At 40.7% G+C, this 27,985-nt stretch overlaps 1 protein-coding gene across 2 annotated transcripts; it reads left to right on the forward strand.

The window, feature by feature from the left end:
- Positions 1 to 21: 21 nt before the first annotated feature.
- WDFY1 (WD repeat and FYVE domain containing 1) lies at positions 22 to 27,886 on the forward strand. 2 transcript variants are annotated; one of them, XM_074153225.1, is made up of 13 exons: positions 26 to 185; positions 8,095 to 8,162; positions 9,864 to 9,937; positions 11,154 to 11,208; positions 13,001 to 13,151; positions 15,860 to 15,972; positions 18,584 to 18,710; positions 20,302 to 20,407; positions 22,083 to 22,184; positions 22,966 to 23,096; positions 23,347 to 23,387; positions 24,130 to 24,238; positions 24,954 to 27,881. In XM_074153225.1, the coding sequence occupies exons 1-12, from the start codon at positions 49 to 51 to the stop codon at positions 24,204 to 24,206; spliced, it is 1,182 nt and encodes a 393-aa protein (XP_074009326.1). In that variant the 5' UTR covers positions 26 to 48; the 3' UTR covers positions 24,207 to 24,238; positions 24,954 to 27,881. The 2 variants fall into 2 exon arrangements, with proteins under 2 accessions (XP_074009325.1, XP_074009326.1); XM_074153224.1 differs by lacking the exon at positions 23,347 to 23,387 and having other exon boundaries at positions 22 to 185; positions 24,954 to 27,886.
- Positions 27,887 to 27,985: the final 99 nt, after the last annotated feature.

The following is a 27,985-nucleotide window of genomic DNA, read 5'->3' on the forward strand; positions in this document are numbered from 1 at the left end:
GCTCTCCCCGCCGTCAGCTGACGGGCGGCGGGCCGGTCCCGCGGCAACATGGCGGCCGAGATCCACTCACGGCCCCAGAGCAGCCGGCCCGTCCTCCTCAGCAAGGTCGAGGGGCACCAGGACGTGGTGAGCGCCGCGCTCCTCATCCCCAAGGAGGATGGGGTCATCACGGCCAGCGAGGACAGGTAAGCGGAGGCCGTGGAGGCGCCTCGCGGGGCGGTGAGGCCCCCTCAGGGCCCGCTCCTCGATAGGGGCTCGCCTGGGCGGCCTCTGGGTGGAGGGTCGGGTCCGCTCCGCGCCCCTCCCTCGTCGGTCTCCGCTCCGTGCGGGGCTGGGGCTGGGGCTGGGGCTGGGGCTGAGCCCCCCGACCCCGGAGCCTCCCGAGCCGGGGGAGCAGGGGAAGGTGTCAGCCGGCGGGAGGTGGCAGAGCCGGGGAAGGGTAGCACTGGGGCGGGGTGCGGGTGTGGAGGTGGGGGAAAATCTGTTTTTACGCTCTAACTTTGCCAGGAGGCAGGCAGCCATGACTCTTTGCCTGGAGCCACAAGGAAATAGGCGAAGCTGCAGCTCGAGGGAGGAAAATAAGCTGAGCTGCCTTCCTGCTCGCGGAGGGAGGCAGCGGCTCGGCCCGCGGGGCTGACAGCCTTCCCCACCCGTAGGAAAAAGCTGCTGTACTCCAGGCGTGCTTTCCAGCCCCTGCGAAGGAGATGGGAAAGTACAGCTCCTTTGTGGGTGTAAAAGGGTTCTGCAGTGAGCAGAACCAAAAATGTGGGAATGTGTTCTCTGCTTTCAGCTGTGCTGGCTGAATCACTTGAGGGTACGTTACTGCTTTCCCTGTGTGTCAGGAGAGTTTGGAGCCCCCCGAGCTGCTTGAGTCCAAACAAGCCCGTTCTGAAGGTCTCAAACCTGCTTCTTTCTCACTGAAACGGTTCAGGGAGTGAGTTAGCAGATCTGCGTGAGAGGCAGTGGTGGGCTGCTGAGGACAACGGTTTCTAGGTGGAAGGGAAAATGTCTTCAGAATCTAATCGTGATCCTCGGCGCTGGCTCACAAAGCATGTGAAACATCTGTCATGAAAGCTGGTAATGTCATTAAGCAGTTATTCAGATGAAATGAAAGTGGAAGTGAGGAAGCAGTTATAATAGAGGGTTGTTGACTGGGAGAGAGCTGAGGGGTCTGCATTGTAGTAGTGAGAGGTGGAATTTCCCCTGTGCTACCTGGAAAGTGACTTTTGAATGTGAAGAGGGATAGGAGATGCTTCTTAAGAGCTCCTGCCCAGAAACTGTGGCAGTGATTGAAAGGAGCATGTTAAAGTATGAAAGTGCATTCTTTGAGAGGTAGCTTGTTGCAGAGATAATTTTACTGTTGTAACATAAAACTCTTAAAACTGAATTTGCATTAATTTTTGCATGAGTTATCATTTGAAAAGCCTGACCTTGGGGGAAACAGTAGGGTATGGGTGCTGAAAGTCAGCAGAGCCATGGTGTTACCTGAACTGGTAAACTATCTTTTTTGGCATTTATTATTAGGTCAAAAAGAGCAAACAGACCAGCTAGCAATAGCATATGCTAACTTCATAAGCTTCCTGTTAGCCACAGCATTCAGGATTTGGGGAGGAGGGGAAGAGATCAAGTGCAAAGGATGTAAACTTGTGCTGGTTTAAGTAATGTTTACCAGATATTGTTAGTTGTTAATTAGCTGGCATTAAAGCAATGGAATTTGTATAGGACATGTCATGGTGCTTTTATGCATATCAGGTAGAAACACTGTCAAATTCGTCATACTTCTCAGTGATCTGGTAACATACATATGATATTAAAAATGTAATGCTATAGCTGCACTTACAGAAGAGGATTATCAACACTTCTGAGAAATCAGAAAGCGCTAGTCTATTTTCGCTTCCTGTGAGAGGTGGCAAGAATGCGTTTTTCGTTGGCATGCTAAGAATTGTTTTCAAGTGCCAATTGAACTCTGTAGAAAACAGGCGGTAGAAGTAGTTCAATTTGGAAGAGGAAGACTTAATAAGTAATTCCTTAAAGTGACTAGTGGGATTCTGCCTTCCCCTCCCCTTTTTTTCCCCCTGAAGATTAACAGGCAATTCTTATATGAGCCGTCAGTTATCATCACTGAATTCTAAAAGCCTGAAGCACAAATGCTGTAAGTTTGGAGTAACTGAAGCCAAAGATTTCCTTCTGTTGTTCAAAGGCTATTTGAAAATGTTTTTCTGAAGCATTTGGAGTCAGGCTCTTAATCCTCAAAAATGTTTTTTTCAGCCATCAGATCAGTGTCTGTTGTAATAGGCCATCAAAGAAGCACTCTTAAGTGCATTAATATTAGTGTTAGGGTTATACCACCAACTTCCAGCATGTGGTAGAAATCTTGGTCTTCTTTCCCAAGCTTGCAGAATGCTGGAGTTTTGGGCGCTGGGAGCACTCGGCACAGCATTAGCAGGATCAGAGGATGAAAGGCATATGTGCTTCTGAAACTGCACAATTAGATATTGAAGTGCTAAATATTTTAATGCTCTTAGAGTGCAGGACATCATACTGTGCAATGTGTGCACTGAAAGGTGGGCATTTAAGGGAAACAGAGTTTTGTGACTCCAGAGAACAGCACCTGCCTCTTCGGAGCCTGATTTGTGCAACTCAGTATTACTTCTTAGAGTTTAAAATGCAGTTTCCTGCCTGATAAAGAGGTAAACAGCTTCTTTTGCGGTAGTAATGCCTATGTAAAACCAGCAGGACTTAAATCTTGACCGTTTGAAGCAGTAGTAGATACTGCTCCTTGTTGAACTGTGGCAGTAATTGTACCTAGCTTTCTGCAAGCAGTGACATTAGGGGTGTTTTCTCGCTTTGATTGAAAGGTGGTCTTAGTTGGTCTCTTCCCTTCCTGTGGAAATGACTTTCTGCAGTATATGTTGGATAACAAGTTTTGAATGGGACTGAGCATCTTCCCTTTTATACCATTCTTGTGTGCAGTGATTCTGGTATCCCCTTAGTACTGTGCAGGGTAAAGTGGGATGTGCCCAGGTGAGCATTCTGCACAGGTGAGAGTGTGGGCTGCATCTTAACATATTTGTGTTCAGTTTGTTTTGATGTGCTTCTGGAAGGAGAGAAGAGGAAATAGCAATCTTTAAGAGTTCATATCTGAGTTAAACCTGAACAGAATTTCATGACACAGGCTTGCAGAGGCTTGCCTGTAACAGGCAATGCCTGCCTTTAAGCTTAAAGGTCTGACACTGAAGGTTAGCAGTGTGCGTGCTTAAACTGAATTGATAAGAGCCAAGGATGCAGCTGCATCTTTATCTGGGTGAGTTTTGATGTCAGATATGGACCAGTGTGAGGAGAGTAGAGGCCGTTACCTTTGGAGTGTGTAAATTTCTAAGGGAAGCTTTGGACTCCAGTCTACATTCGTGTATCCTACCTTACTGCAGGAGTTTACTTAGATCTTTAAAGTATCAGAAACTGATGCACTGTATTACCTCTAATCTGGGATACCTCCTACATTAGATCAAAACCTACTCACTCATATATCTATCACCTGCAGTTTAGCGTGTTGGCAAATTTCTTGCTCTCCTGTTTGTTCACTAAAAATGGGGTGTAGGTGTTAATACTGCATAACTGATTATGCTGCTAGCAGTAAGCAAAGTATAGAGTTCAAGAAGTGAAAGAGCTGCTGTGTACAACCTCTTTGAGCAATATATCAGAAGAGTAGGGCCAAAGTATTTTTGATTAAATCTTAATACAGCTAAGGCTGTCAAGTATTTCATAATACCCAGTCAGAGGAATGTGTTTACAAGTTAAGGAGTGAGGAAAACATTGGTGCACAAACATTCTCCAGGAACGTTGCAGATTATCCTCTCGTTAGAGAGTTTTAGTTCTTTCTATTTTAAATGATATTTCCTAGAATGAGAAGTAATGGTTCTATTCTTTTTGAGGGCACAAAAGATGCCATAGTAGATCTGTGAATACGAATAAAAATCTAGCCCTTTTTTTAAAGTTTTGAAGCCAAAACAGGAAGCTGGAATACCCGCAGGAGTTAAATAGTTAATTTTCCCAATCTAATTTTTTGGCAGGATACTTGCCATCTGTGAAGCTTTCTCAGAAGTTACCTAGAAAGGATGATTTAACTCTGTGTCTCTATGGGCATGTTGCCTGACCCTGGCTCAGAGGTGATGTTTGGAATTGTTGCAGTGTGTCCCTCAGCCTGGGCAGCCAGCTCAGGTACCAGCTGGGAGTTAGATCTGTCTGCTCGAGGCTGGGTCCTGTTTTCTGGGAGCTGACACAGGCCAGTGTGGGCTGCACAGATCCAGGATACAGTCGATCTCTGGACTTAGCCTCACCGTCCTTGTTCTCATCAGACAAGTAACTAAGGCAAGATGAGTGTTTCCCAGCTGTAGCTGGGGATGCTGAGGGATGATAAGCTAGTGTACAAGACCCTCAATGCAAGATGATGGTATTACATTTACCACAGGCTAACAGATCTCTAGAGTCACTAGCACATCTGAATGCTGATGTTCTGTGACCGTCAGCAGCTGCTATTGCATTGGAACTACTACTTAAAATTGCGCTATTAAGGGGTTTTTTCAATTTTGGAACTTAAATATTGGTAAAAACTAATGTTTTAGAGAGCAGAAATTGAATAAAAAGCATCAACTGCAAGCTGTGTCCTTGAGCTTGCGTTGCACTGTGATTAAACCAGATTCCTAACGCTGCTTTGGGAACATGGTCAATAGCAGTCTAAATACTTCTGGCTTATTTTGACTACCAGATAAATGCAGTCTTCTGGTTTTGCTAGGAAAACAATTGTTAGTGATTGTTTTCAGATAGGAAAGCAACTGTTAGTGGTTTGAAGGTGTTGGGAAGATGCAGTGCTTGGACCAGGGCTGGTATAGTTGTGCAGTGCTTGCAGCAGTACTTCTGTTGTAACAAGTTTGGATTTGCCTGCTAATCTTTCATCACTTTCTCCCTGACATACGTGCATTTGGCTTTTAGGGAGCATCTTATGTGGCACGAGCGCAGATAGAACCCTGAAGGATTTTCTTTCCTCTCAAACCCTATTTTTTTTTCTCCAGCACTTACTCACTCTGCTTACTCACTCTGTAAAAGAAACAGCAATTGAGGACAATGAAAATCCTTACAAATTGGTAAGGCCACACTCAGTATTGCCTAAAGATGGCTTTTGTGTGAGTTTCTTTATATTATGTAAAAAAAAACCCAACCAAAGAAAAAACCTACTTTGAATTACTCTTCTATAGATGTGCATGCTTTCCAGCTGAAAGCAGCTTCTGGTTCAATACTCAGTGTTAGGGAAGCTTGGAGGTCTTTTTTAGTCTTGTTTTACTTCCTCCTGCTGCTTTCAGATATCCGAGTCTACTGTAACTTAAAAAATATCAGTTCAGTATCTATCTATGAGTTTCCACATTTTTACATCGCTACTGAGACTGCTGTCAAACAAACCTGTGTCTTTCTAGGCCCTAAATGCTTAAGGAAAGGTGGGTGGTTGCCAGCTCTTCTCAGGTGCTGAGCACAGGCCTCTTGATTAAATAAAGACCAAGTTTTGAGAAGAGCGCTAAAGACTGTAGGGTTAATATGGTGGTTCTCTTAATAGAACAGTTTCATGGTAGAAGATAACTGTGGAAGTGACGTTGCTGGAAGACTTTTCTAGTCCTTTAAGCTAGAACTGGTATTTCACGAATTAGTTTGTCCTAACAAAAGGAGATGCACCACAACAAGAGTCCTGTAAGAGAGAGGATCGAGGAGAAGTGGGACTTTGGCAGGTTATTTGCTGACTACTGTGAAACAATCTCTTCAAATTTTGCTGTGTCAGAGCTTTTTATAAAGCTGTCAGCTTATCTTTGCAAGCATGAGGCTAGTGAAGTCTAAATCTTACTTAAAATAAGAAGCTTTCAGAAGTTAATTTTGCTAACTCTTGCAGCTACTTGCTTAGGTTCTCAACTTCAGTGAGGGACTGCGTTGTTGATGGTCGATGCACAAATAATACTTCCAGGATGTTATTTTCTTAGAAATAGCAAATCCTTGCTTCCTTTATATTAATTCTTAGTTTAGTGTAATCGACCAGAATACTGGGAGGAAACAAAGTCTGCTTAGGGAAAATAACCAATGCATGATCTCAATCGCTACAGTAACTCCTATGGTTTTTTAATATCAAAAGTAATTATGTGATTTTTGGCTAGAAGTGAAAGCGTTGAATTAGTAAGGGTGGAAGCTACCATCTGAGATGTTCAGAACAGTTTGAGTATGATGGAGCTGCTATAAAAAGCTGATTAAAAAGCCATTGCAACGCGTAGCTGCTAACTTCTGCTACTACTGGCATTTGCATCACAAGAATGACTTGGAAGCATTGTTATTTTCCTTCTCTCATGTTACTAAGAAGTAGCAGCTGCTCTTTGCAGTGTTAACTTTCTGATTGTGAGGCAGGGTGTGGGTTATTGCAAAAAGGAAGTGATAGCTTTTATGAGAGAGTCTTTATGCAAAATATTTAATGGACTGGAGTAATGTGCAGTTGCCACTGAACTGGTGGAAAAGGAACTTGATTTGAAAGCTGAAAATTATCGGTTTGAGGCAGTATGTATTCAGCTGTATTGATTTCAAGCTTTAGAAGAGGAAAGTACTACATTAAGGGTGGGTGTTGTCTGCTTTATTTTTAAATGGTCTTTTAAAGAAAAGCCCTTAAATGGATTAAAAAATGAGAATGCTACCTTTATGTCTTCAACCTGAAAAGTTCTAGTCCTGATGCAAGATACAAGTCCCCTCCTGTGCTCTTTTTCTTAAACTCTTACTGGCAATCCTATGTGATATTTAGCAAATCTATCCCTTAGGTTTTTTTGTAAAAAAATTCTAAATACCAGGCCCTTTTTTTAGCTAAAAGTAAATACAACAACTCATCTCAATGAAGTCTCCTGACAGCGCTTCCAGGTACACGTTTACAGATCAATTAGGTTTCCATTTAGGAATGAGGAAGTTGGTTTTAAACAGTAACAAGGCAGCAAACAATGGTTTGGAGAGGAAATTTCAAGTAGACTTAAAATAGCCTTAACACTGTCTACATGTGTGCTCTTAACTTCTTGATGTAGATTCCCTTCAAATGTGCGCATTGTTGGAATGTTTTTAATTGACAATAACTTTCCACTTCCTTGCAGATTCTCTTATATCCCTCCTCCCAGGATTTGGCAGTCATGAAAGCAGTGTAATGCTAAATGTTCTCAAGACCCTTTTTCCTTTCCTTTCAAGGCCTGATTCTGGAAGGTTGCAAACTGAAATAAATTTTATAAAGAGCCTTAGCTTGCTTCCAAGTCATCTTGTCAACTTCCTTCAGTTCCTGTTTGGCTGACTAGTAAATCCTGTTCATATTTAGGCCAGAGGAGCAGTGGTATTAACATTGCTTGTCTGTTGCATTCCTACATGAGGGAGTAGAGGCTCGGCTTAGAGGAAATAATACTGAAATAGATATGAGGTACTCCATGGATCCATACATCAGTATTTGGGGATTGAGAGGTCAGTAATGTGCTGGTCTGGAGCATGGGGTGCTTCTGTTAATAATATTCAGTATCTGGCTTACTGAATGATGGGTTGCACAGAGAAGCTGTCAAAATTCAAAAGTTCAGACTTCCATAATGGAATGATTTGCGTTTCTTTTTTTTTTAAACATATCAAACACTTAATCTGCTACAAAACCAACTGTGGTTTACTCTGCCAAAGCTGGAAAGTTCCTGAAACTTGGATTTGACTTAAATCAGCCGGAGCCAAGGATAAGGAATTAAAGGAATGCAATATGTAGCAATTTCTTAGGCGAGCCAAAATAGTATTTCCATTTCATACTTACTGAAACTCAACGTATAAATAGTTTTGAAGAAAACTCTTCAGAATCCACGGGTGGCTATTCTTAGGACTATTATTTTTGTTATGTTAAAGTACTACTGGAGTACTCTTATTTCTCTTATGTTGTTTCTCTGTTATATTTGAGTAGCACAAAAGCTAAGAGGATTGGAGCTGACATATAAGTAATGAACTGGTTCAGATGCACGGGATGATGTATGTACTTACAGCTGTCTTCTCCCTGCTCTTCCCATGACACAGAACAATACGAGTATGGCTGAAGAGAGACAGCGGACAATACTGGCCCAGCATCTATCACACCATGTCATGTAAGTACAATGCTGGAGATGGTAAGTGATGGCCAAGCATAGTGTTGGTTTTGCACCTGTGCTGTGTCGGGGAATACCTCCTTCCCATTTCCACTCAATGATCTTCAATTTGGGAACTTTGGAGCAACTCTAGCTCAGACTTTAATTTGAAAATAGCTGCGTAGTGGGTGAGATCTAAGGCTTCATTCTGTCAGAACCAGATCCTACACCAGCTAAATCACTCTGTGGATCTGCAGCTGAAGATGTCTCAAGTGCTGGCAAATAACTCGTCTGCTGAATAAGTGAGCTTTTCAAACCACTAGCTGAAAGCTCAGACATAAGAATATTTTCTGCTTTCCAAGATGTGCATATTTTTTTTCCTTCCTTTAGCATTTAGATTACTAAGAAAGCACTAGTGAGTAGCAGCTTCAGTGCTGAGTAGATCTTGAGTGTCAGTGTGCTTTTTATGATTTTGAAACCTCACTCAGCCTGGGTGCTTTGCTATAACTTCTTTAATGTAGAGTTGCTGCCTAGGTGCATGCCACATCTAGAAAGAGGGAATACAATGACAAAATAAAACATCATACAAACAAAGGACAGTCTTTGGAATGACAATTTTTGAGGTAATTTGTATATAAATGTTAAACAAAGACCAAAGAATTGGACTCCTTGATGTTCTGTGTCTTTTTATCTGCAGGCTCAGTAGTCTAGGATCTAGATTAGAAATGTCAACTGTAATCTTTTTTTTTTTTCCTGTTAGTTGGTCTAAATTGCAGTAGTTACTCCATTTTTCAGTTTTCTAGATAAACTATTCAGATTGTGCTCTGAAAAGGTTTATACAAAATAAAGTGTGCCTGTAGGTAGTTCCAAGGGACGGACTTGTCCTCATGCAGTATGACCACTGTAATGTTCTGGATTGTCCTGTCTGGCTTTAAATTTCTAAGAACACCTCCAAGGCTACATTTTTAGAGGGTCTTGGAGAAGAAGGTATTAGTTCAGAACACCATATCCTTCTCATCCTTGTAATTTGCAAGTTTTATGAGGACATTCTTCAGTGAAATTTTTCTGCAAAATTTTCATTAGGACACTTTATTGTAATTTTGTTGTCATTGCTTTTCACATCTATTTTTAGCTCTTAAGTTTAAAAAGGGAAGTATGTCTGTAGAGGCTTTTTGTTAAAAGAGACTGTATGTAATCTCAATAACATGAGTCTCCTGAAAATTGCAGAAGTTGAGACATGATTCCATACGAAGTTGACGTGCGATTACATATTTCTGTCTAACACTTTGTCTAATGATACAGTCCTCAAATGTAAAGAACGGAATATTGTTCTTGTATATAATTCGGGGCTCCACTTCAGGCAATTTTAATGAGCTCAAGTTTTTAAGTGTAACTATCTGCACATGAAAACTAGTTACACTAGCAAGGCTTTCAGCCTGTGTAAAATTCCTCTTACTGAGGTGCACCTTGTGGCAGGAAATCATGTTTGCATATGGTTCCTAGCGATGTATCTGACTTAGTCTAGTAGTGTACCTTTCCTCTGCTTCACATATGGGATTTTAACTGTCTTACCAAGGGATATTATCTATGTAGACTAATTTCTATCCAGCTACTTATTCTTAAACAGCTTTTGTCCTCAGTGAAAGAATTGGTTTTAATAAGTCATGTGTATCCTAATACTACTATTTCAGTAACTGTAATGTGCTTGCTTTTTTCTGACAGCACCATGTTCAGCCATGGCATATCATCATGACAGCAGACGAATATTTGTAGGCCAGGATAACGGAGCTGTCATGGTAAGTTGCTGTGACTTTTCTTCAGAATGCAGATTAGAATTGCTTAGATTGTCTGTGAGTACCAGGTGTTGCTGGCAACTGATAATTTGTTTTCTTTCCCTCCTTTTTGGAATGTAACTACTACTAAATAGCTGAACTTCTTGGCAGTTCACCTGAGACGTACATGGGAGGACTGCAAATAAAGAAGAGTTCTTCTGGCTAGATGTGAGCCAGCTAGCCTCAAGAAGTCATTGAGCCATTAGTGTAGCAGTGGACCCAAACTATTACACTTTGTCAAGGAATTGAGTACATTAATCTGGGCCGAGTGCCATGGTGGTGGAAACAGAGGTTGTGGACTTCAGCTAGTTTGCATCTGACCAGAAGTATGGATCTGCCTATGTCTTGCCGTGCATGTGTCTCTGGATTTTCTTCCTGCAGATCTTTTTATGATGTGGAAATTTCAACACTATCTCTAAAATTACAAGAGGCAGGATTGATTTCATTTCTTTATGGGAAGTCTTCCTTCTGTCTTTCTGTAGTCTTGCTGTAATGGCTCTCCCTCTCCTGGAGAGCCGATACATGTCATAACAGAAAGTGGGTCTGTATTCTTCCCCTCTTCTTCTTGGCAAAGGAGGAGAATCTTGTGACTCTCAGATGCTTTAATGGTTCCCTTTCTCTATGAAAATAAGGTCAAAATAATAACTGTCCTATAGGGAGCCAGGATACTGCATGAATGTTATACTGATTCTACTGATAACTGCTGTGAATAGCCTACACAGAACTACATAGAATAGTGGTTCTAGTGATAAGTACTTGAAATTGTAAGCTGAGACTGTTAAAACTTCAATAAGCCTAATAGATCAAATAGAGAATACTCTCACTTAAATCAGTCCATTATGAAGTCTTAGATACTTAAATCCTAAATTCTACAAGATACGGTTTTGTTTGTTCCTGCTGGGGACAAATGAGATCTTATATCTCCCTATAATCCCATCAGCAAACTTGATTCTGAAAGGATGCTTCCTGTTGAAAATGTAGTTCAATAATAACCTTAATTTGCAGTTGGTTTGTCAGTGTGCTATGCTCCAGCCTGAGAAACTGCTAGTTTTTAGTGAGATATATTGGTGCTATGCAAATTTGGGCCTGCTCTTTACTCGTGGTTACTGTTCTTTTTTTTAGTTTCAATATTGCTTATATCACTGCTGTATCCTTTCTAATGGTTCCACTTTGCTTCTAGGAGTTTCATATTTCAGAGGACTTTAATAAGATGAACTTTGTGAAGACTTATCCAGGTAAACTGTTAACCAGTGTCTACAATAACATTTGTGTGAAGGGCAGGCATCTAAATAGTTGGGAAACTGGACACCATCGCAGATTTAAAGCATATTTGGACTTGATTAATCTGACCTTATAGTTGTCGCTTTGTTGGGGATAACTGACATAAGATAAATGTTCTGTTATTGAATAATCCTCAGTCAGTTGAGTCTGAGTTGCAGTCATTATCATGAAGTTCAGTACATCATTAGCCTGCAAATGTAATGAGCCAGAACTAGTGAGTTCAGATTTTGTTCTTGGAGTGGAGTAGTTATACTGCATGAATGTTAGGGTAAGAGCTTTGTAGAGGTGCATTTTGGTATTTGTATTTTCCATCCTTACTTTCTGTAATCTCTGGGTTTGATTACTTCTAGCTGAAGGTAAGAGTCCTGGCCTTCTCTGTCATCTTAGGAGAGTAATAGGGATGAAAAAGATCTTCTTTTTCTGGTATGTGGGAAATAGGGATTGTTCTAATATTTTTGGAGATGCCAATTTCATCATTTGTCTGCACATCTTTAAAAGAAACATAAAACTTGATTGCTGGTTAAAATTGGAGTATTAATATGAAAGGCCTGAAGGAGACTCCTAAAGACTGCAGATTATGTAGCAAAACAAAGTGCAGTTTGTCTTATGACTCCCTGACACCGATAGAAGCAATGTTCTTGCTTAGGAGAAAAAGACCTTGTTCTTAAAGCAACAAACCCCCCCTTTATCCTAAGAAAGATGACTTGACGACTCAGTCAAGGGAAGTACTTGCATCTTTGGGGGCAGGAGGGACTTCTCTCTAATGCTTATGTAACTTCTTGCTTAGTGGCAGCATTTTAAACAAAGCTGGGTGGACTTTGGTTACTGCCACAGGTAACAGTTTGAATTCCATGGACTAGATATACTTTCTGGGGCTTAAAAATATGAGTCATAGAATGGTTTGGGTTGGAAGGGACCTTAAAGGTAGTCTAGTTCCAGCCCCTCTGTCATGGGCAGGGACATTTGCAACTAGACCAGGTTGCTCAAAGACCCATCCAGCCTGGCCTTGAACACCTCCAGGGATGGGGCATCCACAACTTCTCTGGGCAGCCTGTTCCAGTGTCTCACCACCCTCACAGTAAAGAATATCTTCCTAATACCTAATCTAAGTCTCCCTTCTTTCAGCTTGAAACTGAAAAGCATCCTATCGCTCCACTCCCTGATAAAGAGTCCCTCCCCATCTTTCCTGTAGGCCCTCTTTAGGTACTGGAGGGCTGCTATAAGGTCTCCCTGGAGCCTCCTCTTCTCCAGGCTGGACAACCCCAACTGTCTGAGCCTGTCCTCTTAGAAGAGGTGCTCCAGCCCTCTGATCTTCTTCTCAATCTGAGCATAGCTCCCCTGGGGTCAGGAAAAGAGGCACTTAGAGAAAGCAAATAAGGTTTTTAGATGTGTGACATTCTCCCCAGAAGTTCTGGCCTAACTAGAGGAAGCTGAGGGTTTGCCTGCTTCTTAATCAGAGAATCTTGGATATCTGGGATGAACTCAGCTTCTCTCTCTGTGGGAGAAAGGCTTAAATTAGCTGACTCACATGTTTGGTTCACTTAAACTATTCAGAAGGCAAATGCCAAACGGAACAATGCTAACCTTTTAATTCAGCCTAGCAGCAAGTATAGTATGATGGTAAAAATGGCTCCCTGGGGCATTGCTTAGTTTTCATCTTCAGCCTATGTCTCTCTGAATTCGAATGTAAGAACACATCACTTTGATTATCAGGAAAAATTAGTCAGAATCTTTTTCTTTCCACAGCTCATCAGAATCGAGTGTCTGCTATTACTTTCTGCCTGGCATCAGAGTGGGTTATCAGCACTGGTCATGACAAGTGTATCAGCTGGATGTGCACCAGGAGTGGGAGCATGCTGGGGAGACATTACTTCACCTCTTGGGCTTCATGTCTACAGTATCCTTTGAAAAATGATTACTATCCTACAACTGGAGGAGTACTTTGTTCCTTTAGCTCAATTTGTTCCCTTGTTTTTGTGTAAAAAGCTAGAGTGAAATCTAATCTCTTGCAAGTCTGAAAACCCTTATTCTGTTTATATGTTTAATATCGTTATTTCTGTTAGCTGTTGTTAGATAGTAGAAGGCGATGTTGTGACTTTGAGTTACAGAAATTGCAGTGCCTATTAGCTCCTAATTTAGAGATGTTTGTAGCATATTGTGGAAGTGACCAGTAACTGTAGCTATAGCCTGGCCTGTATACTTTCTCAGCAAGTTACTTTGTTCAAGAGATGCCAGCGTGCATTTGAGTTGTTCCAGAGCATAAAACATAACGAAAACCCATTAGACCGTTTTAATTTTTTTTGTCTTTGCTCATGTTAATCTTTTCTATCTTTAAACTACAGGGTACAATGAAACTTTATCCATTCCTAGTAATAATTTGTCTCTGTGCAGTTTGCTTTCCTGCAAATTGCCTTTAACTTTCAGCAGTTGTAGCATAAGCAGTCCAGTTATCATTCAGCTGGAAGTACTTCAGGACATTCTTTATCCTATGTAAAAGACTTACAAACCTAGTAGCTTAAAATGTAGTTCATATGTCAAAACTTTTAAGCATGAGTTAAATACTTTAAATTTTAAAACCATTTTTAGCACTTGTTAATGGTGGCAGTTTAGATGTGGCCCGACACTAATTGGAGGTACTGGTTGGTGTATGAGGATTAATGGCAGTAATGTTGTAGAAGTGGCATGATTCAAAAGCTGAAAGAGGTCAACTGCATCTCTTGGAAAGAATAAGCACCTCTCTAGAATTGCTATATACCTGTGTAGTGCTAAGAAACTAGGAGGAAAACTAACTGCTTGGTTGGCAGCAGCATCTCCAGCCTTCTGAGGTCTCCCATCAGCGCAGACCCTGACTTACTGACAGATTTGTATTGTTGTGCTGTTGCTCTTTTTTGCTATCCTTGTTTTAGAGTTCGGGGGCTTTGTGTCCCACAAAACGTTTCCTGTAGAGCTTGCCTCAGTGGAGTGCAGCACAGAACTGGGTTAATACTGGAGGGTGTGTGTGTTAGGAGACAAGCTCACAGAACAGTCTGGTTCCTCTGAGCTTCACTATTTGAATTCAGTGGGTTCCACAGATAATGCTATTGCAAATAATGGAACATTTTATTATGAAAATGGAGAAAAGAATATGACCTTTTCGATCAGGATAAAAATAAATTTATAAATTTCCGCTGAAGACCATGGCATTTGAAAATGCATTGTAATTGATCCTGCCTTTGGACTTGTTTGGAAGAACTAGCTTTCTGATGTGTGTACTAGGTGCTTAATCTCCCTATCAGGAGGTTCCTTAGGATTTATTTGTTAATGATCCTACGCCTAAGTTTCTGAAAAATACAGCTCAGTCCTATTCTTTACTGGATTAGTGGGGATAATGCTAGCCTGAACTTCCAAGATGAAGAAAGGATCACATGTTCAGGGACTTAGTGGATTTGTTGAACGCAAATTGTTTATCTACAGATTCTGAAGGCTTAAGTGATTTCAAAACGTCATCAGATGACAAAGCCTCTGCTTTTTCACTTGTGGTGGGCTTTTTGGTACAGTGACTTTTTAAAGTTCATCTTTTCTGTTGCATATTATAGACTATCTTGCTCACTGCTGCTTGTGTTTTTGTGTGGCTCCAGGAGGACAGGTGAATGACACACAACTCTTGGGTTATGTGGCATCAACTGCATGGGCTTTTCATAGCTCTTGCTTATATCCTGAATAGCAAAAGCCTTTTAAAGGTGGCAGATGATCTAGTCCCATCCAGCTTGCTATGTGTTAGTTTCTGGATCCAGTAGTTACATAGTGACAAAAACTGAATATCAGAAAATTGTTATGATGTATAATGATTTTACCAAACACGCTACCTTGTTAATAGATAACATGTTAGGATGTGGTGTGGCTTTTATGTCAGTGTTAAATGGGAGAACTCTTTCTGAAATACTGTTCAGTCTTCGATACAGTGATGAAGGACCAGCATCAGTAAACTTGGAAGTGCAGAGAACACAAGAAATTAGATGGTCTCACCTTCTCAGTAGCTAGAATGCTGGGAGTTTACTTCCACTGTAAACTAAACTAGCTGTGGAGGGTCAACATCCATGTATCTTAGTTTTCCTATCCTGGGGGCACCAACTAGTATAACATGCTGGAAAATTTAAGAGTTTGTAGGAGCAGATACTAGGTAAGACTGGATGCCACCCAGTGTCCAGTGAGGTGTTCCCAATGGTAGCTCTGCACTGCAACAAGTAGCCTGAGGAGTTCTGGCATCTCTTGTAGAAGATCATGAATGTGTTCTGTAAATATCTGCTAGAAACGGTGTAAATCTACTTGGCTTGACATAAACTAGGAGATGGATTATCTTGTGGCTTCTCCAGTGGCTTTCTGAAATGTGTCTCACTTGTTTTGCGTACTGTCTTATTTGCACAGGTAGGGAAGGGTGAGGAGAAGAGAGGAATGAAAAAGGTTTAACTATTACAGTCTCCAAGCCCTTTAGAAGTAGTTATGTAAATATTTATCTGGCATATTAAAATGTTCTTTTCCAATTTGTTTAGATTCTGTAGCTGATAGCTGTGCTATCCGTTTCAGTTCTTAAAGAACAAACGAGGCTTCTCCTTGACTGGTGTTCAGATATGATTATGAAACTCGGCATGCATTTGTTGGTGATTATTCTGGACAGATCACTCTGCTGAAGCTTGAGCAGAATACATGCTCGGTTATCACAACACTCAAAGGGCATGAAGGTAAAGTAACTCTTCCTCTAAATTCCATTTGACACAGATTATAGTACCCCTTTGTAAATAGGGATGAGGCATTCAGTTGGATATCTACCTCTTAAGGATAGATACTGGATAAACAACTGGTGCAGGTTAGTAGTTATCAAAAGCTGTTCAAAGCTGTACATATGACTATCTCTTAAAGAACAGACACTTTCTTGCTGAGGGGAAATCTTGGCCTCATAAATACTGAAAGTTATTTTTATTATAGATGAAAAATAAGGTAAACGTGTTCAATTAAACACGTTATCCACTAGATGGCCACCTTTAAAAATGTCAGTCTCCTTAACGTTACACAGAAAAGATGAGAATGTGTTCCTTTCCCCCCCACCTTCTGGAGACCTTGTAGTATAATAAAAATACCTAAAGCAGCTTTAGCAACCCCAGTCTAGATTCTAAAAAGCCACTTAATTCTCCCCAATGCTGACTTTGATGTTCTGATCATTCTGTATGAGACTCTAGTTCAGTTTCCTGTGTTTAGCTGAAACTAAGCTATATGGAAGAAATTAAGAGAGCTTTTGAGAATCAACACTGTCTAGTCAAAGACAAATGTCTTGTCCTGTGTCATATAGCTTACATCAGATGAAGAACCAAATAGTCTGTAACATGATATGGAGCCACTGTCTGCTGTGATGAATATGGCAAGAATGCAAATGACAGAAGAATACGTAATTTAATAATATCTTGAGAGAAATAAACAAGACTTGCTGCCTCTTCCCATGTGGTACTGGCAACTTCCAAATCAGCTGACTAGTTTGGGTAGGGGTGAATTACTGGGTCATAAGTCTCTGATTCACTGGAAAAGGCTGCTTTGTTTAATAGCTGTAAGTATAGAGTAGACTTTGTTAAAGCTTGGTAGACTCCTGATTTACAGATGACTGCAAAATGATTAAGCTGGCTTTGAATGAGGGAGGCAAGTTGAGATTTTCAAATGATAAATTCCTCTTCTGCTTTCAAGCAGAATTTCAGATTGTTTCAGTTAAGAGCAAAATAATTCTCCTGGCCCTAGAAACTCCTTTACGTCTGTATGCTTTTGCACTAGTCTGTGTTAAAATGCAACTCCTTGATATATATTATTGATAGTCTGCAATCAGTACGTCTTGATGTGGCACTAGATATAATGCGTATTCTATCTATCAAGTTGCGGTGGGCTTCCAAGCACTAGCATCAGCAGTGCTGTATGCGTAGCAGACAACTTTGCCTCATATATAAGTATGATCCTCAAAACAAGAATTGATCTAGTATAGAAGTTGATTAAACCTGACAGCCAGAAACAAGTTTTTCTTCAATTGAGGTAATAGTAGCTCCTTCATCTTTTTCTTTTTTCTTTTTTTTTTTTTTTTTTTTTTTAAGCAAACCAGATTGCGTAACCTTTTTTCCTCCACAGTATTTGTGTAATATTCTCAAGGCCTGGTAACTCTAAATTTGAATGCCATCTAGTTTTTCTCTGAGTGCAGCTGTGTTTGCCAGACTTCAAAAGTCTGACTTCGTCTTGTTTCCTTTCTAGCTCTTGCCTAGCTGAGACTTCATAAGCCAGCAAGGTTTGCTTTGCAGTTTAAATGGTTTTAGAACTTGTCCTTCAACAGTCAGCTTCCAGAATTCTCCATAATTAACAGCTTACTCTGTGTGATGCTGAGATCATACTCAAACCGCCTTTTGTGATGCAGATGGTCACTGTTCTCTCGGAGACAACTATTCCCAAATGGGTCTGTCTGACAACAGTGTAGCCCTAAAGGAGGCAAGAAAAATCTCTTGCTCCAGAGAGCTGGAATGGACTGATTTGGACTGCAACGACTGTTCGTATTGCTTTCAGACTAAGGCTTTCGATGACAACTGAGCGATGGAAGGATGCTTTAAAGGGAAGGCTGTCTGTAAGGGATTAAAACGTTCATGCGACTTCAAAACTATAGGCAGCATGAGTGACAAAATTACTTCTTTAGTCTCCTGTCTACATTGTCATGCATATGGGTTTAGTATAAAGACTGCTACTGTCAGATGACTTGTTTCTTTTTGTATCTGACTAATGAGGTGCACAGCTCGGTTGGGCCTTCTGAAATCTAGTTTTGTAATTTAGTACGTAGTGGCCAGATTTGCTAGCAGCAGTGAAACTCGCTTAGTTTCTTATTCCAACTGTTTTGAGATTGTAAATGGTTGTGTAAGGGAGTTGGTTTACCTGTGAACACTGTGTGCTGTCCCACAACCACTGCACAATACTTAGTGTACTGTAGATACTAGTCTCTGCTTGGCAAGTGTTAGTACTTTTCATCTTCCAAAGATCGCATAACAACCTGATGACTCTTAAAAACTGCCTAAATACAACGGGCTAGTAACTCAAAGTTTCTGGCTTAATCTTTGCATCTAACTTTCTTCTTAGAGATGTTTTGTTCTATTGTCAAATGTTCTTTGTCTCTCTAGCAGGACTGTACGTTGCTGTTGCATGCTGTCCTTTGCCTTAAGGCTTTCGCTATCTATTACTGTAGTAAGGGAATACCTTAGGTTTCACTTTGATAGCCCAGAAGAGCATCATTATGCTGGGGAGTGGCTCCCTTAGATCTAACTGCAGAATGTTCTTTCCTAGGAAGTATTACTTCCCTATGGTGGGATCCTGTTCAACGACTGCTCTTCTCAGGTGCCTCTGATCACAGCATTATCATGTGGGATATTGGCGGAAGGAAGGGGCGAACACTGCTGCTCCAGGGACATCAGTATGTAATGGTGTCTTATTTTTCCTACATGTTCTGTAATGAACACAGAATCCCAGGAAGACTTAATAGCATGGGAAGGTATCTGTGTCCTTGTGAGTAATGGAGAAAATAACATTTTGCAGAACTCTGAAGACTTTGAGCGGGAAGAAGGATAATCGGTACTAGGAGAGCCTTACTGATAAATCTTTTTTTTGCTTGTGTTTGATACTTCTAAACTATGGGTAATGAGAACATAACATAAAAGTAGGTTATAGAAAGAGGTGGGTAAAAATCCTAAATCATCTTGCTTGAACTTTGTGTAAAAGTTGCATGCTTTTGTATTGTAAATACCTCATCGAGCTGCCTGTGAGGGTGGGGCTAGAAACTTATGTATAAGCATGTTTGTTTGCCCATGTAGAATAAGTTTCAATATGTTCCTGTTCTCTATCAGTGAGGTGATAAACTGATTGGCTAAATGACAGGGGTGGGTCTCTAGACTTCAGAAAAGCATGTAACGTCTCACATCTGTGGATTAGGTAGGTAGTTGTCTGTATTTAATCAACTCTTTATTTTTACAGGCATGTCACACTAGCTGCCATTTTTAAATCTAGGGCCTTAATTCAATCTGACAGGCAGTTCACCACTGAAGATATGTTCTACTTAGAAATGCAGTGGTAGTAGAGATCTTGTTTATGTTTAAAGATGTATTTGTATAGTGCGTTCTCTTGTCTAATTCCGTAGATGCCTCCATCCACCTTTGATCAAGACTGATAGCCTTAGCCCTAGAACTCTTGTTAAATCTTGAGGATTTAGTTTTATGGCTAAAGAACTAATAATAGAGTACTGGTTACAAAAAAGTAACTGAAGTCAGTGACTGGAGGACTTTATACTGCTGTTACTGCTGCATCATGTGTCCTGGTGAAGACTTAACACTGTTAGTTTCTCTTCAAACATCACACTTAGCATCAAACTTCCTACTGAATGGGAAAGTAAGTTCTTCTGAGAAGCAGAATGGCTTTCTTAATTCAACTTAGATGTTGCAAAGAATCTAATACCGTTGAGATCCTTTGTGTAGTTTTTTAGGGTAGACTTATTTCGCCATGACTTTATTTAGGATTAAACTGTCTTATTGGTGAATGCATGTCTTGCTTTGCAGCTACAGACTTACTGACTGTGATTTGTTAGCAAAAGTGGACGCTCCAGCTGCTTCCTAGCTATATCTTGAAACAAATATTTCTCTTTATTTTTCCAGTTGTCTCTGTTTTGATAACTGGCTCTCCTTGCCAACACACAACAGTATTTGCACGCACACTCTGAGCCAGTTGACACTCAGCTCAATGTCAGTGCTTACTGCCAGCAAGTGTTAACATGGAACTGTACCTCTGGTCAAGCCTGTAAGAACACTGTTCTACGCAACATCCTGGTGCTAGGGTAGTGCTTAGGTGACAGCATCTGTTCTCTCATCTTCATAGCTCTACTTAGTAGACTTAGCAAAGTGTTTGGAAATCGGTTTTGGCTTCCTATGTAGCTTTACAAGGATAAACTGGGGTTTGCTGGGAAACTAAGCTTTGTTTAAATACCTATGGGTAAATAGTGTCTACTTTATTTGCAGTGACAAGGTGCAGGCTATCTGTTACATCCAGCTGACACGGCAGCTGGTATCTTGTTCAGCTGATGGAGGAATTGCCGTTTGGAACATGGATATCAGCCGAGAAGAGGTAAGATCATGTCCTAGGTCAAGGATTTTTATTATTTTTAGGATTCTTTTTTCCCTTTTTAGAGGCTGATGTGGCTTTGCTTAGTTCTGTGGGCTGTTTTCCTCATATTGCCTGAAACTATAAGGCTGAGTGATATTATTAAAACCTGTTAGTGGCTGTCCATACTGCACTGCAGTGGATGGATTCCCAGGACAGGAGAAGTGCAGGGCAGGTTTGGGACTGCTTAGAGTCATGTCTCAATGAGACATGTTCACTGGAATGGCTACAGCCCTTGCTGCTGGAATACTTTAAGCAGGCAAGCCTTTGCAGTATAGGAACTGATGGACTGTGCTTCAACAGTCCTGAAGTAAGTTCGCAATTCATGTCAAAGCAGGAAAAGAAGTGAGATGCAGTTTTTGAGATGCAGTTCAGAATGTAGACATTCAGTCCCCAGACAATGTTGTGTTTGTTTTTTTTTTAAAGACTTCAGTACACAGCAACCGAGCCTGCCACTCAAATTCTTTCTGCTTCAGTTCATATCCATCCTAGGAGCTGAAAAGATGTATATTACTACTATCTTTTGTTAAACCGTAATTATAGGAGTTGTTATTGGTTGCCCCCATAAAGTATTTAAGGCTCAACCTTCCTTACCCTGTTGCTTTTCCTTAAATGCAAGTGTCATGGGTAAGAACTGTTTTTCTGACATGTTGAGCTGTCACCAACTCGTTACCTCCCTACCCCCCATGCTGGACTCGTTACTGCCCTTTACAATATTTTCCACTGGCGTGGGGGAAGGAAGGGGATACGATCAAGGTTGAAGATGTAGGAACTGGGCATCTGGTATTAATAAATATTCATGGTGAGATAATGGTACAACTGACAATACTATTGTTTTATTACTATCAACAATGAATGTAAGTGAATTGAGAGGAAAAGCTTCTTTGTTGTTCCTGCTTTCTTCCTCTTGGATTTCAGGGACACTCCCCCATCAGATGTGTAAAGTCGTGTAGAATACACATGTTTTAATTCAAGTCTATGTACGAAAAATATTGTGCCTCTTTCTGTCCCCTACAAGGATGCTCAGTTGAAGTATCTGAGAGTGTTGAAATGTGCGAAAGCTCTAACTATTGTCATTTGGCCAAGTCCATTTATGGCAGGAAAAATATGTGGGTGGGAGAAGGGATGCATAATGAAGATGTGGGCAGGATGGAAAATGCAGATGAGTTCTTAATTATTTCATACTGCAATCCTAGGGAAGCAGAAAAGATATTTGCTTCTGGATCTCCCCTCTTAGAGGGGATGACTGTCTCATATCTTCTACAACTTGGATTACACTAGCCTTTAAAAATCATCTGGGCAACCAGAGCAGCAGTCTTTGAATGCCTGCAGCAAATTTAATTACTTAGACGTTGAATTAGTTTTCTTATTAAGACTGTAACATAACATACTGCTGTGGGCCTAAAAAGTAGAGGAGGTGTTTAGGTAACAAATAACTGTAGTCTTGGGTTTGGGGATTTTTTTTGTACTAAGCTTCCTATGTACTATACACCATAGGCAATCTATTGTTGTGATGTCTAGAGCTGAGACAGGGCATCTTTCCAAGTAAAACTTTACGTTGGGCTTTTAAAACAAACTTTCTTGGCTGTCTTATGAGGAAAAATAATTCTGATTGTTTGCATCTCTTGCTCTTTTGTAGGCTCCTCAATGGCTAGAAAGTGATTCCTGTCAGAAGTGTGAACAACCTTTCTTCTGGAATATAAAGCAAATGTGGGACACAAAGACATTAGGGTTGAGACAGGTGAGATCACTGCTTTGAGTGCTTAGCTCTACTTCAGCACTTAAGCCAAATGCAAACAGAAAACCAGTAAAGCTGTTAGATCTTCTAAACTGTTGGTATTTTTTGCTGCTTTGAAGTGAGGGTTTATTGAGAGGTCACAGCTTCTAGGCAGTGCTAAGAAATTTCCAAATTCTGTGGGAAGTGTTGCACCAAACTTCTATCGCAGGGCAAAGCAGGCTGTGCTGGGAGTGCTCTGTTGGATTTCTCTGAATATTTCTATACACTGAAGCTGTGGACAGCTAGTCCTCAAGTGTTGTGTGAAGTGGCACACAGTGCCCCATAACTGAGCAAATTGCAGCCTAACATGTTGTAAGGTACTCAGTTCAGTAAAGCAGCAATGGCCCTGCTCTTACTGGGCTGGAATGTGAAAGCTTTCCAGATAGCTTTCTTGTTGGAGGGACTGATAGGCACCAAGACGCTCACCTGTTTCTGGCTTTCTTAGACTGTTATTTCCTTGGTTGCTTGTTCAGCCCTCTTTTTCCCCTGCTCCCAGAAAGAGCTTGCAAGAGAAGAGGATGGACAGGGAGAATATGGAGGTAAATCTGTTAATGGCCAACAAGACTGTTCAGAACTCCAGAGTCCTTGGTCTTTGCTTGAAGAAATAGAAAACTTCATAACAGGTTGCTTCCTAACAGGTTGCAAAACAGAAACTTTGTTGTTGTTACTCATTGAACACTTGATAAGGTGGTCAAGTGGCACAATATGGTGATTTATTTGTTTGTTTGCTTTTTCCTCCATGAAGCATCATTGCAGGAAATGTGGGCAAGCAGTATGTGGCAAGTGCAGTACCAAACGGTCAAGTTACCCGATCATGGGATTTGAGTTCCAGGTCCGTGTCTGTGATTCCTGTTTTGAGTCAATCAAGGATGAAGAGTGAGTATTAAGTAGTAATAGATTAAAGGAATACTGCTGAGGTGCAGAAACACTTGTGCTTGCTCCACATCCACATGCAGTGCTACACAAACATGCCAAGCTGACTCTCTGCTAAAAGGCTACCTTTGCTTTGGGCACTCAAACCACTACGATGGCAGAGATCCCTCAGCTGGCTCTGCAAGATGATTTAAATCAGATGTGGTATTACAACTTTTTTATCCACTTTATTTCTTCTTTTCCATGAGCCCAGATCTAGAGTTGAAACTTATTTGTCTCAAGATATCTGTTCAGGTAAAGATTATTGATTGCACTTAAAATTGCTAAATGGGTGCCTGCCAATGACATCAGAGCTGCCGGGATGTATATGCATTAGTTCATGTACACTTACTGAAAACTGTTCCTATGGGAATATTCTTCACAGCCCAACATTACTTTTCCCATGCAAGCAAATTGGGTTAAGCATCATTTGCTTTCTCATTAAACTACTCTTAGCCATGAATGAACCCCCTTTTTATCTTGGTATGAACAACACTTCACTGTCCTGTTGCCTCCTTGGACACTTGGAGTGATAAAGAACCAAAGTAATCAGATGCCAGTTTTGGGGGTGTTGTGTTGTTGCTGCTGTTTTGTTTTTTGGTTGGTGTCTTTTTGTTTATGTGTTTTTTTTTGAAAAAGGGAGGTGCTGTGCCCTAGTTGACTCGCTCTAGCCAGCAGGAAAAAAATGTAGCTGAGCTTCATTTTATAACCAAGAGTAGAATTATTTACTAATGCATTGTCCCGCTTCTGCTCTAGTATTATTAACAATCAGGCTGCAGGAAGCCAGGAAATGTCACACCTGTATAACTACACAAGCAATGCCTTAGCATGACTTGCTAATTCAATTCTGTCTCCTTTAATATGGCACTGCAGTTCTCAGGACTGATTTGTTAGTACTTAGGCAACTCAATTTTCTTGTAAGTTTATTTTGCACTGGTATAATGATGCCATCGAGCTTCATCTGATGGCTGGCTTCATTTGAATTGTTCTCTTGCAGCCGTACTTCCCTGGCAACCTTTCATGAAGGAAAACACAACATTTCACACATGTCCATGGACATCTCCAGGGGGCTAATGGTGACTTGTGGGAGCGACCGGATTGTGAAGGTATTAACGTACCTGTTTCCTGCATTTATGACAGATATTTAATAGAGAACTAATGTTTGTATATATTTTTTTCTTTCTGACAACTGTTGCTGCAAAGCTAACTGTTGTGGGCAGCAAGAATTGTATTTGTTGCAGACTGTTCCTCCTGCAGCTGAATGAGGAAATGACCTGTAACTCCACTCTGTAGAGTCTTGTTGTCAGAACTGGTTACTGTTGGTGTCCTCTGGACAAACAAAGCAGACACCAGCAGTAGGAGAGTCCACCTTAAAGACACAGATGTGATGAAATGTGCAGGCTTCCTTCACTCTGAGCTCCCTGGCTTCTTGGAGCCACTAAAAGCCCTGGTTATAACAGTGACATGGAAATCGGACTGATGTAGGATCTTGCTGTGCTTAAGCTATACATCCTCCATGCATGTCAGAACTGAGACTGTTCCAGTTTGTCCGTTTTTCTGTAAGCATGTTTATAACAAACTGTGTAGCCGTTTTTAAAACAGACCTACAGAGAACTGCTAGAAGACTCTCTTAAGCCCAAAGTTTGGCTTTTGGTTTGTAAGGCTCGTATAACTTTATGACATTTTTCTCAAGTATAGTTTAAACACGTTTTGTTACTTTGTGTGCAGCAAGTTCTTTATGTTTGCTTCTATGCCTCTTACAGAAATACCTCTTAGGTCTTACAATAATTCTATATAATTTTCGACAATATTTTCTTCCAGATCTGGGACATGACGCCAGTAGTTGGTTGCAGCCTTGCAACTGGTTTCTCTTCACGCTGATCTCGTACCTGACAGGTTTATGCACCTTATGTACAGCAATATGCACCGAATGAATGGAATCCTTCTTAAGAATATTACCGCAAACACTGGTTGCTTGATTCTTCTCCTGCTGCTGTTCCAGGATGGACAGTCACCTTTGTAGAGCACAGCTTTTCTGTTGGGCTCACCAGGAATCTCCCTGGTGCAGAAGTGCAGTTTCGCAGCCTCTTGGACTAACGTAAAATGGCTTACTGGCAACGTGACACCGTGGTGAAAGGACCTGTTGTTTCTCAGTTTACATATGTAGTGTTAACAATGTGCTATCTCTGCTGATATATCTTGTACAGATACCTTGTAACTAAAACATTATCAGAGTAAAATGAGTATAGTAAACTCAATTTGTGCAAATAGTAAAATAACTTATTTTCTCTTCCAAAAAGCAGTTCTGTAGAAATACTTTTGAGCAGTCACTGTCTAAACTGCCTCCAAAAAGTATGTTGGTTATTCCTATGGAAGGAGGAGATACTTCAAAGTGGCAGGTAGCTTCTTTCAGCTGAGATAGTAAGAGAACCTTTGATCACACAAGATTTCCTTTATTGGCTTTCTTGTAGTGTTTGTCTTCAAGTTCAGTTATTAGTGAAGTCACTTTTGTGGGACAACTGTTCTGTTTAGGTAGCTGGTGAGTCTTCGAACAATTCTAGGCTCTTTGAATAGTGTTTTAGCATAGCTAATACAGTTCCGTAGTTCTTATGAAAACGTGCAGCCCAGCTACTCTACTTTAAAGACAGGTTGTAGGTATGAGCCATGTACTTTGACAACTCTATAATGCTGTTAGAATGGGAAGCTAAGCAAATCTGCCTTGTTAAACGTAATGGCTAAGAAAAAATGGCCAGCTAAATCTAGAGACTTTTTCCTGTGGAAAGGCTGATGTTTCTTTAATAGTAGGGAACCTGTCTAAGTGCAGCATAAATTCAAATACTGCCTTGGTGTTGCTTAAAACAGATAAATACTGAGCAATAATTACTGAGGTACAGAACAGCTGCTTTTTTCCCTGCACCCAGGTCTGTTAATCCTGATGTATCTGTATTGATCTTTTCCTGTTTCAAAGCTGAGAAGTACGAAGAAATGCTGGGAGGCTTTTATGACTGTGCAGTTGGCACGTACAGGAAATAACTAGTGAGAGATTGTCAATAAATTGGTCTTTCAGTTGTGTGAATTTCCTACATTTGAACACTGTATGGAGAACTTATTTTGAAACTTTGAAAGCCAAGGTATATGTCACAGAATTTAAGCTTGGAGCTATTTAGATTTTTCTGAAAACAGATGCATATGTGTGAGGACAAAAAATGTGGGTAGGTCAGCTGGCCCAGAATAGATGGTGTTGCACAACTCTCAAAAGTAATAGGCTCTTCATGGCAGAGGACTGAAGGGTTAGACTGTCTTTCTTTACAGCAACAATCAAGTGGTGCTATGAGTGTTAGTGAATTCAAGTCCTGGATGTGTAACTTGACACTAATAATCTGCATCGGACCATGCTGTAGGCTGAAATAGATGAAGATCATGGTATCGTTAATATGTCATGATTCACTTGCATTTTAAGCCAAAAAGCTGATAGTTTCCAAAGGGCATTAGAATCCAGAGTACATTAGTTACTGTTATTTTGAGTCTGGCTTTGTCTGCCTTTCTGTGGGCTTTCTCTGGAAGTTTTGTGAAGAGTCTTTTCATTTGCTAGGCTTATTGGGCCACTGAAGAATAAACAAATCCCTCTTTTGTGGAAATCCCAAAACTTCTTTTACCTTCAATTTGGGATTTAGCACTAGTCACACTGATTTAATTAATCCCTTGCTACATGCTGTATAGCTTACATTTTTTTATGAAGGCTTATTTCTAAGCTATTGAGAGAAAATCACCTTGTACTGGAAAAAAGTTGCAGCTTTCTGCTCTGAAGGCTTTCACCCTTGTAAACCAGGAAGGAAACTGAGTGGTTGAAGGGGTGAATAAGCCCTGGTAACGCTCTGCATTTACTTTCAGACTTCTTCCTATCTGGCTCTGGAAGAGAATGGAAGCCTTCTTCCTCGCAGCGTGTAAGGCAGAACATGAGTTACGTTGCTAGAACTGTTTAAGATCCTTCTGTGCTGTGGTAAGGAGGACCTAGGGTCATGAGTTAAGCTGGGAGATTGATGCAGATGTGGGATAAATAGCATCTCCTTCAAACCAGACATTCTGAAATTTACACCATTGATACTGAGGTGTAACTCCTTTGCAGCTAGCACTCCTGAGCTTCAGCTTTTTTAGTTCTGATTAGTCAGCGTGCCCCCTGCTCAGCATGCAGCTCCCCTCCTTCCCTGTGAATAGTTCCTCTGCTGCTTGACAGCCACCTATCTTACATTATGGTTTTGCCACTAAATATTATATTCTCTACTACATATTGTTAAACCTAAGGAATCTATTTTCTATAATTGATATACTTAAAGGTAGTGTCAGTTCAGATATAACAAGACAATTATGGCTGCTAAATCATTAGTCATTTAAGTATACCCTGGTGTTGAATGAGTAATGCTTACAAACCACTAAAGAGATAGTGTTTTTGTTTATAAACAACTATTTTGAAGGCACGTACTCTCTCATGAAATTGAACATACTTCAACGATGTCAGCTCAAGTGTGCAATTACTGAGAAGGCTTGATTTGAAGCATTACTACTCTCGCTTGTATAACCTCCTTTGTTGGGGCAGGGAAGGGGAGCAAAGGGTACTAATATGTGCTAATTCTTTACTATTACTGTATTTCTGTACCCTGCATAGTTAAGAGATGCTAGATAAATCTGTCCCTTGCTCCTTCTTGTCTGTTTTTTAAACTTTGATTACATGTACAATAAAATATTTCTTGGTATTCACTTAGTCTATTTGGATGATCCATTCTGTGAGCGCACAACCCCCATTGTATGCTCTGGCTCCTCCTTTACATGGCCCATGTTCAAATTCGAGGTTGGAG

The sequence above is a fragment of the Numenius arquata genome, chromosome 9 (assembly GCF_964106895.1).
Source record: "Numenius arquata chromosome 9, bNumArq3.hap1.1, whole genome shotgun sequence".
Taxonomy (NCBI): Eukaryota; Metazoa; Chordata; class Aves; order Charadriiformes; family Scolopacidae; genus Numenius; species Numenius arquata.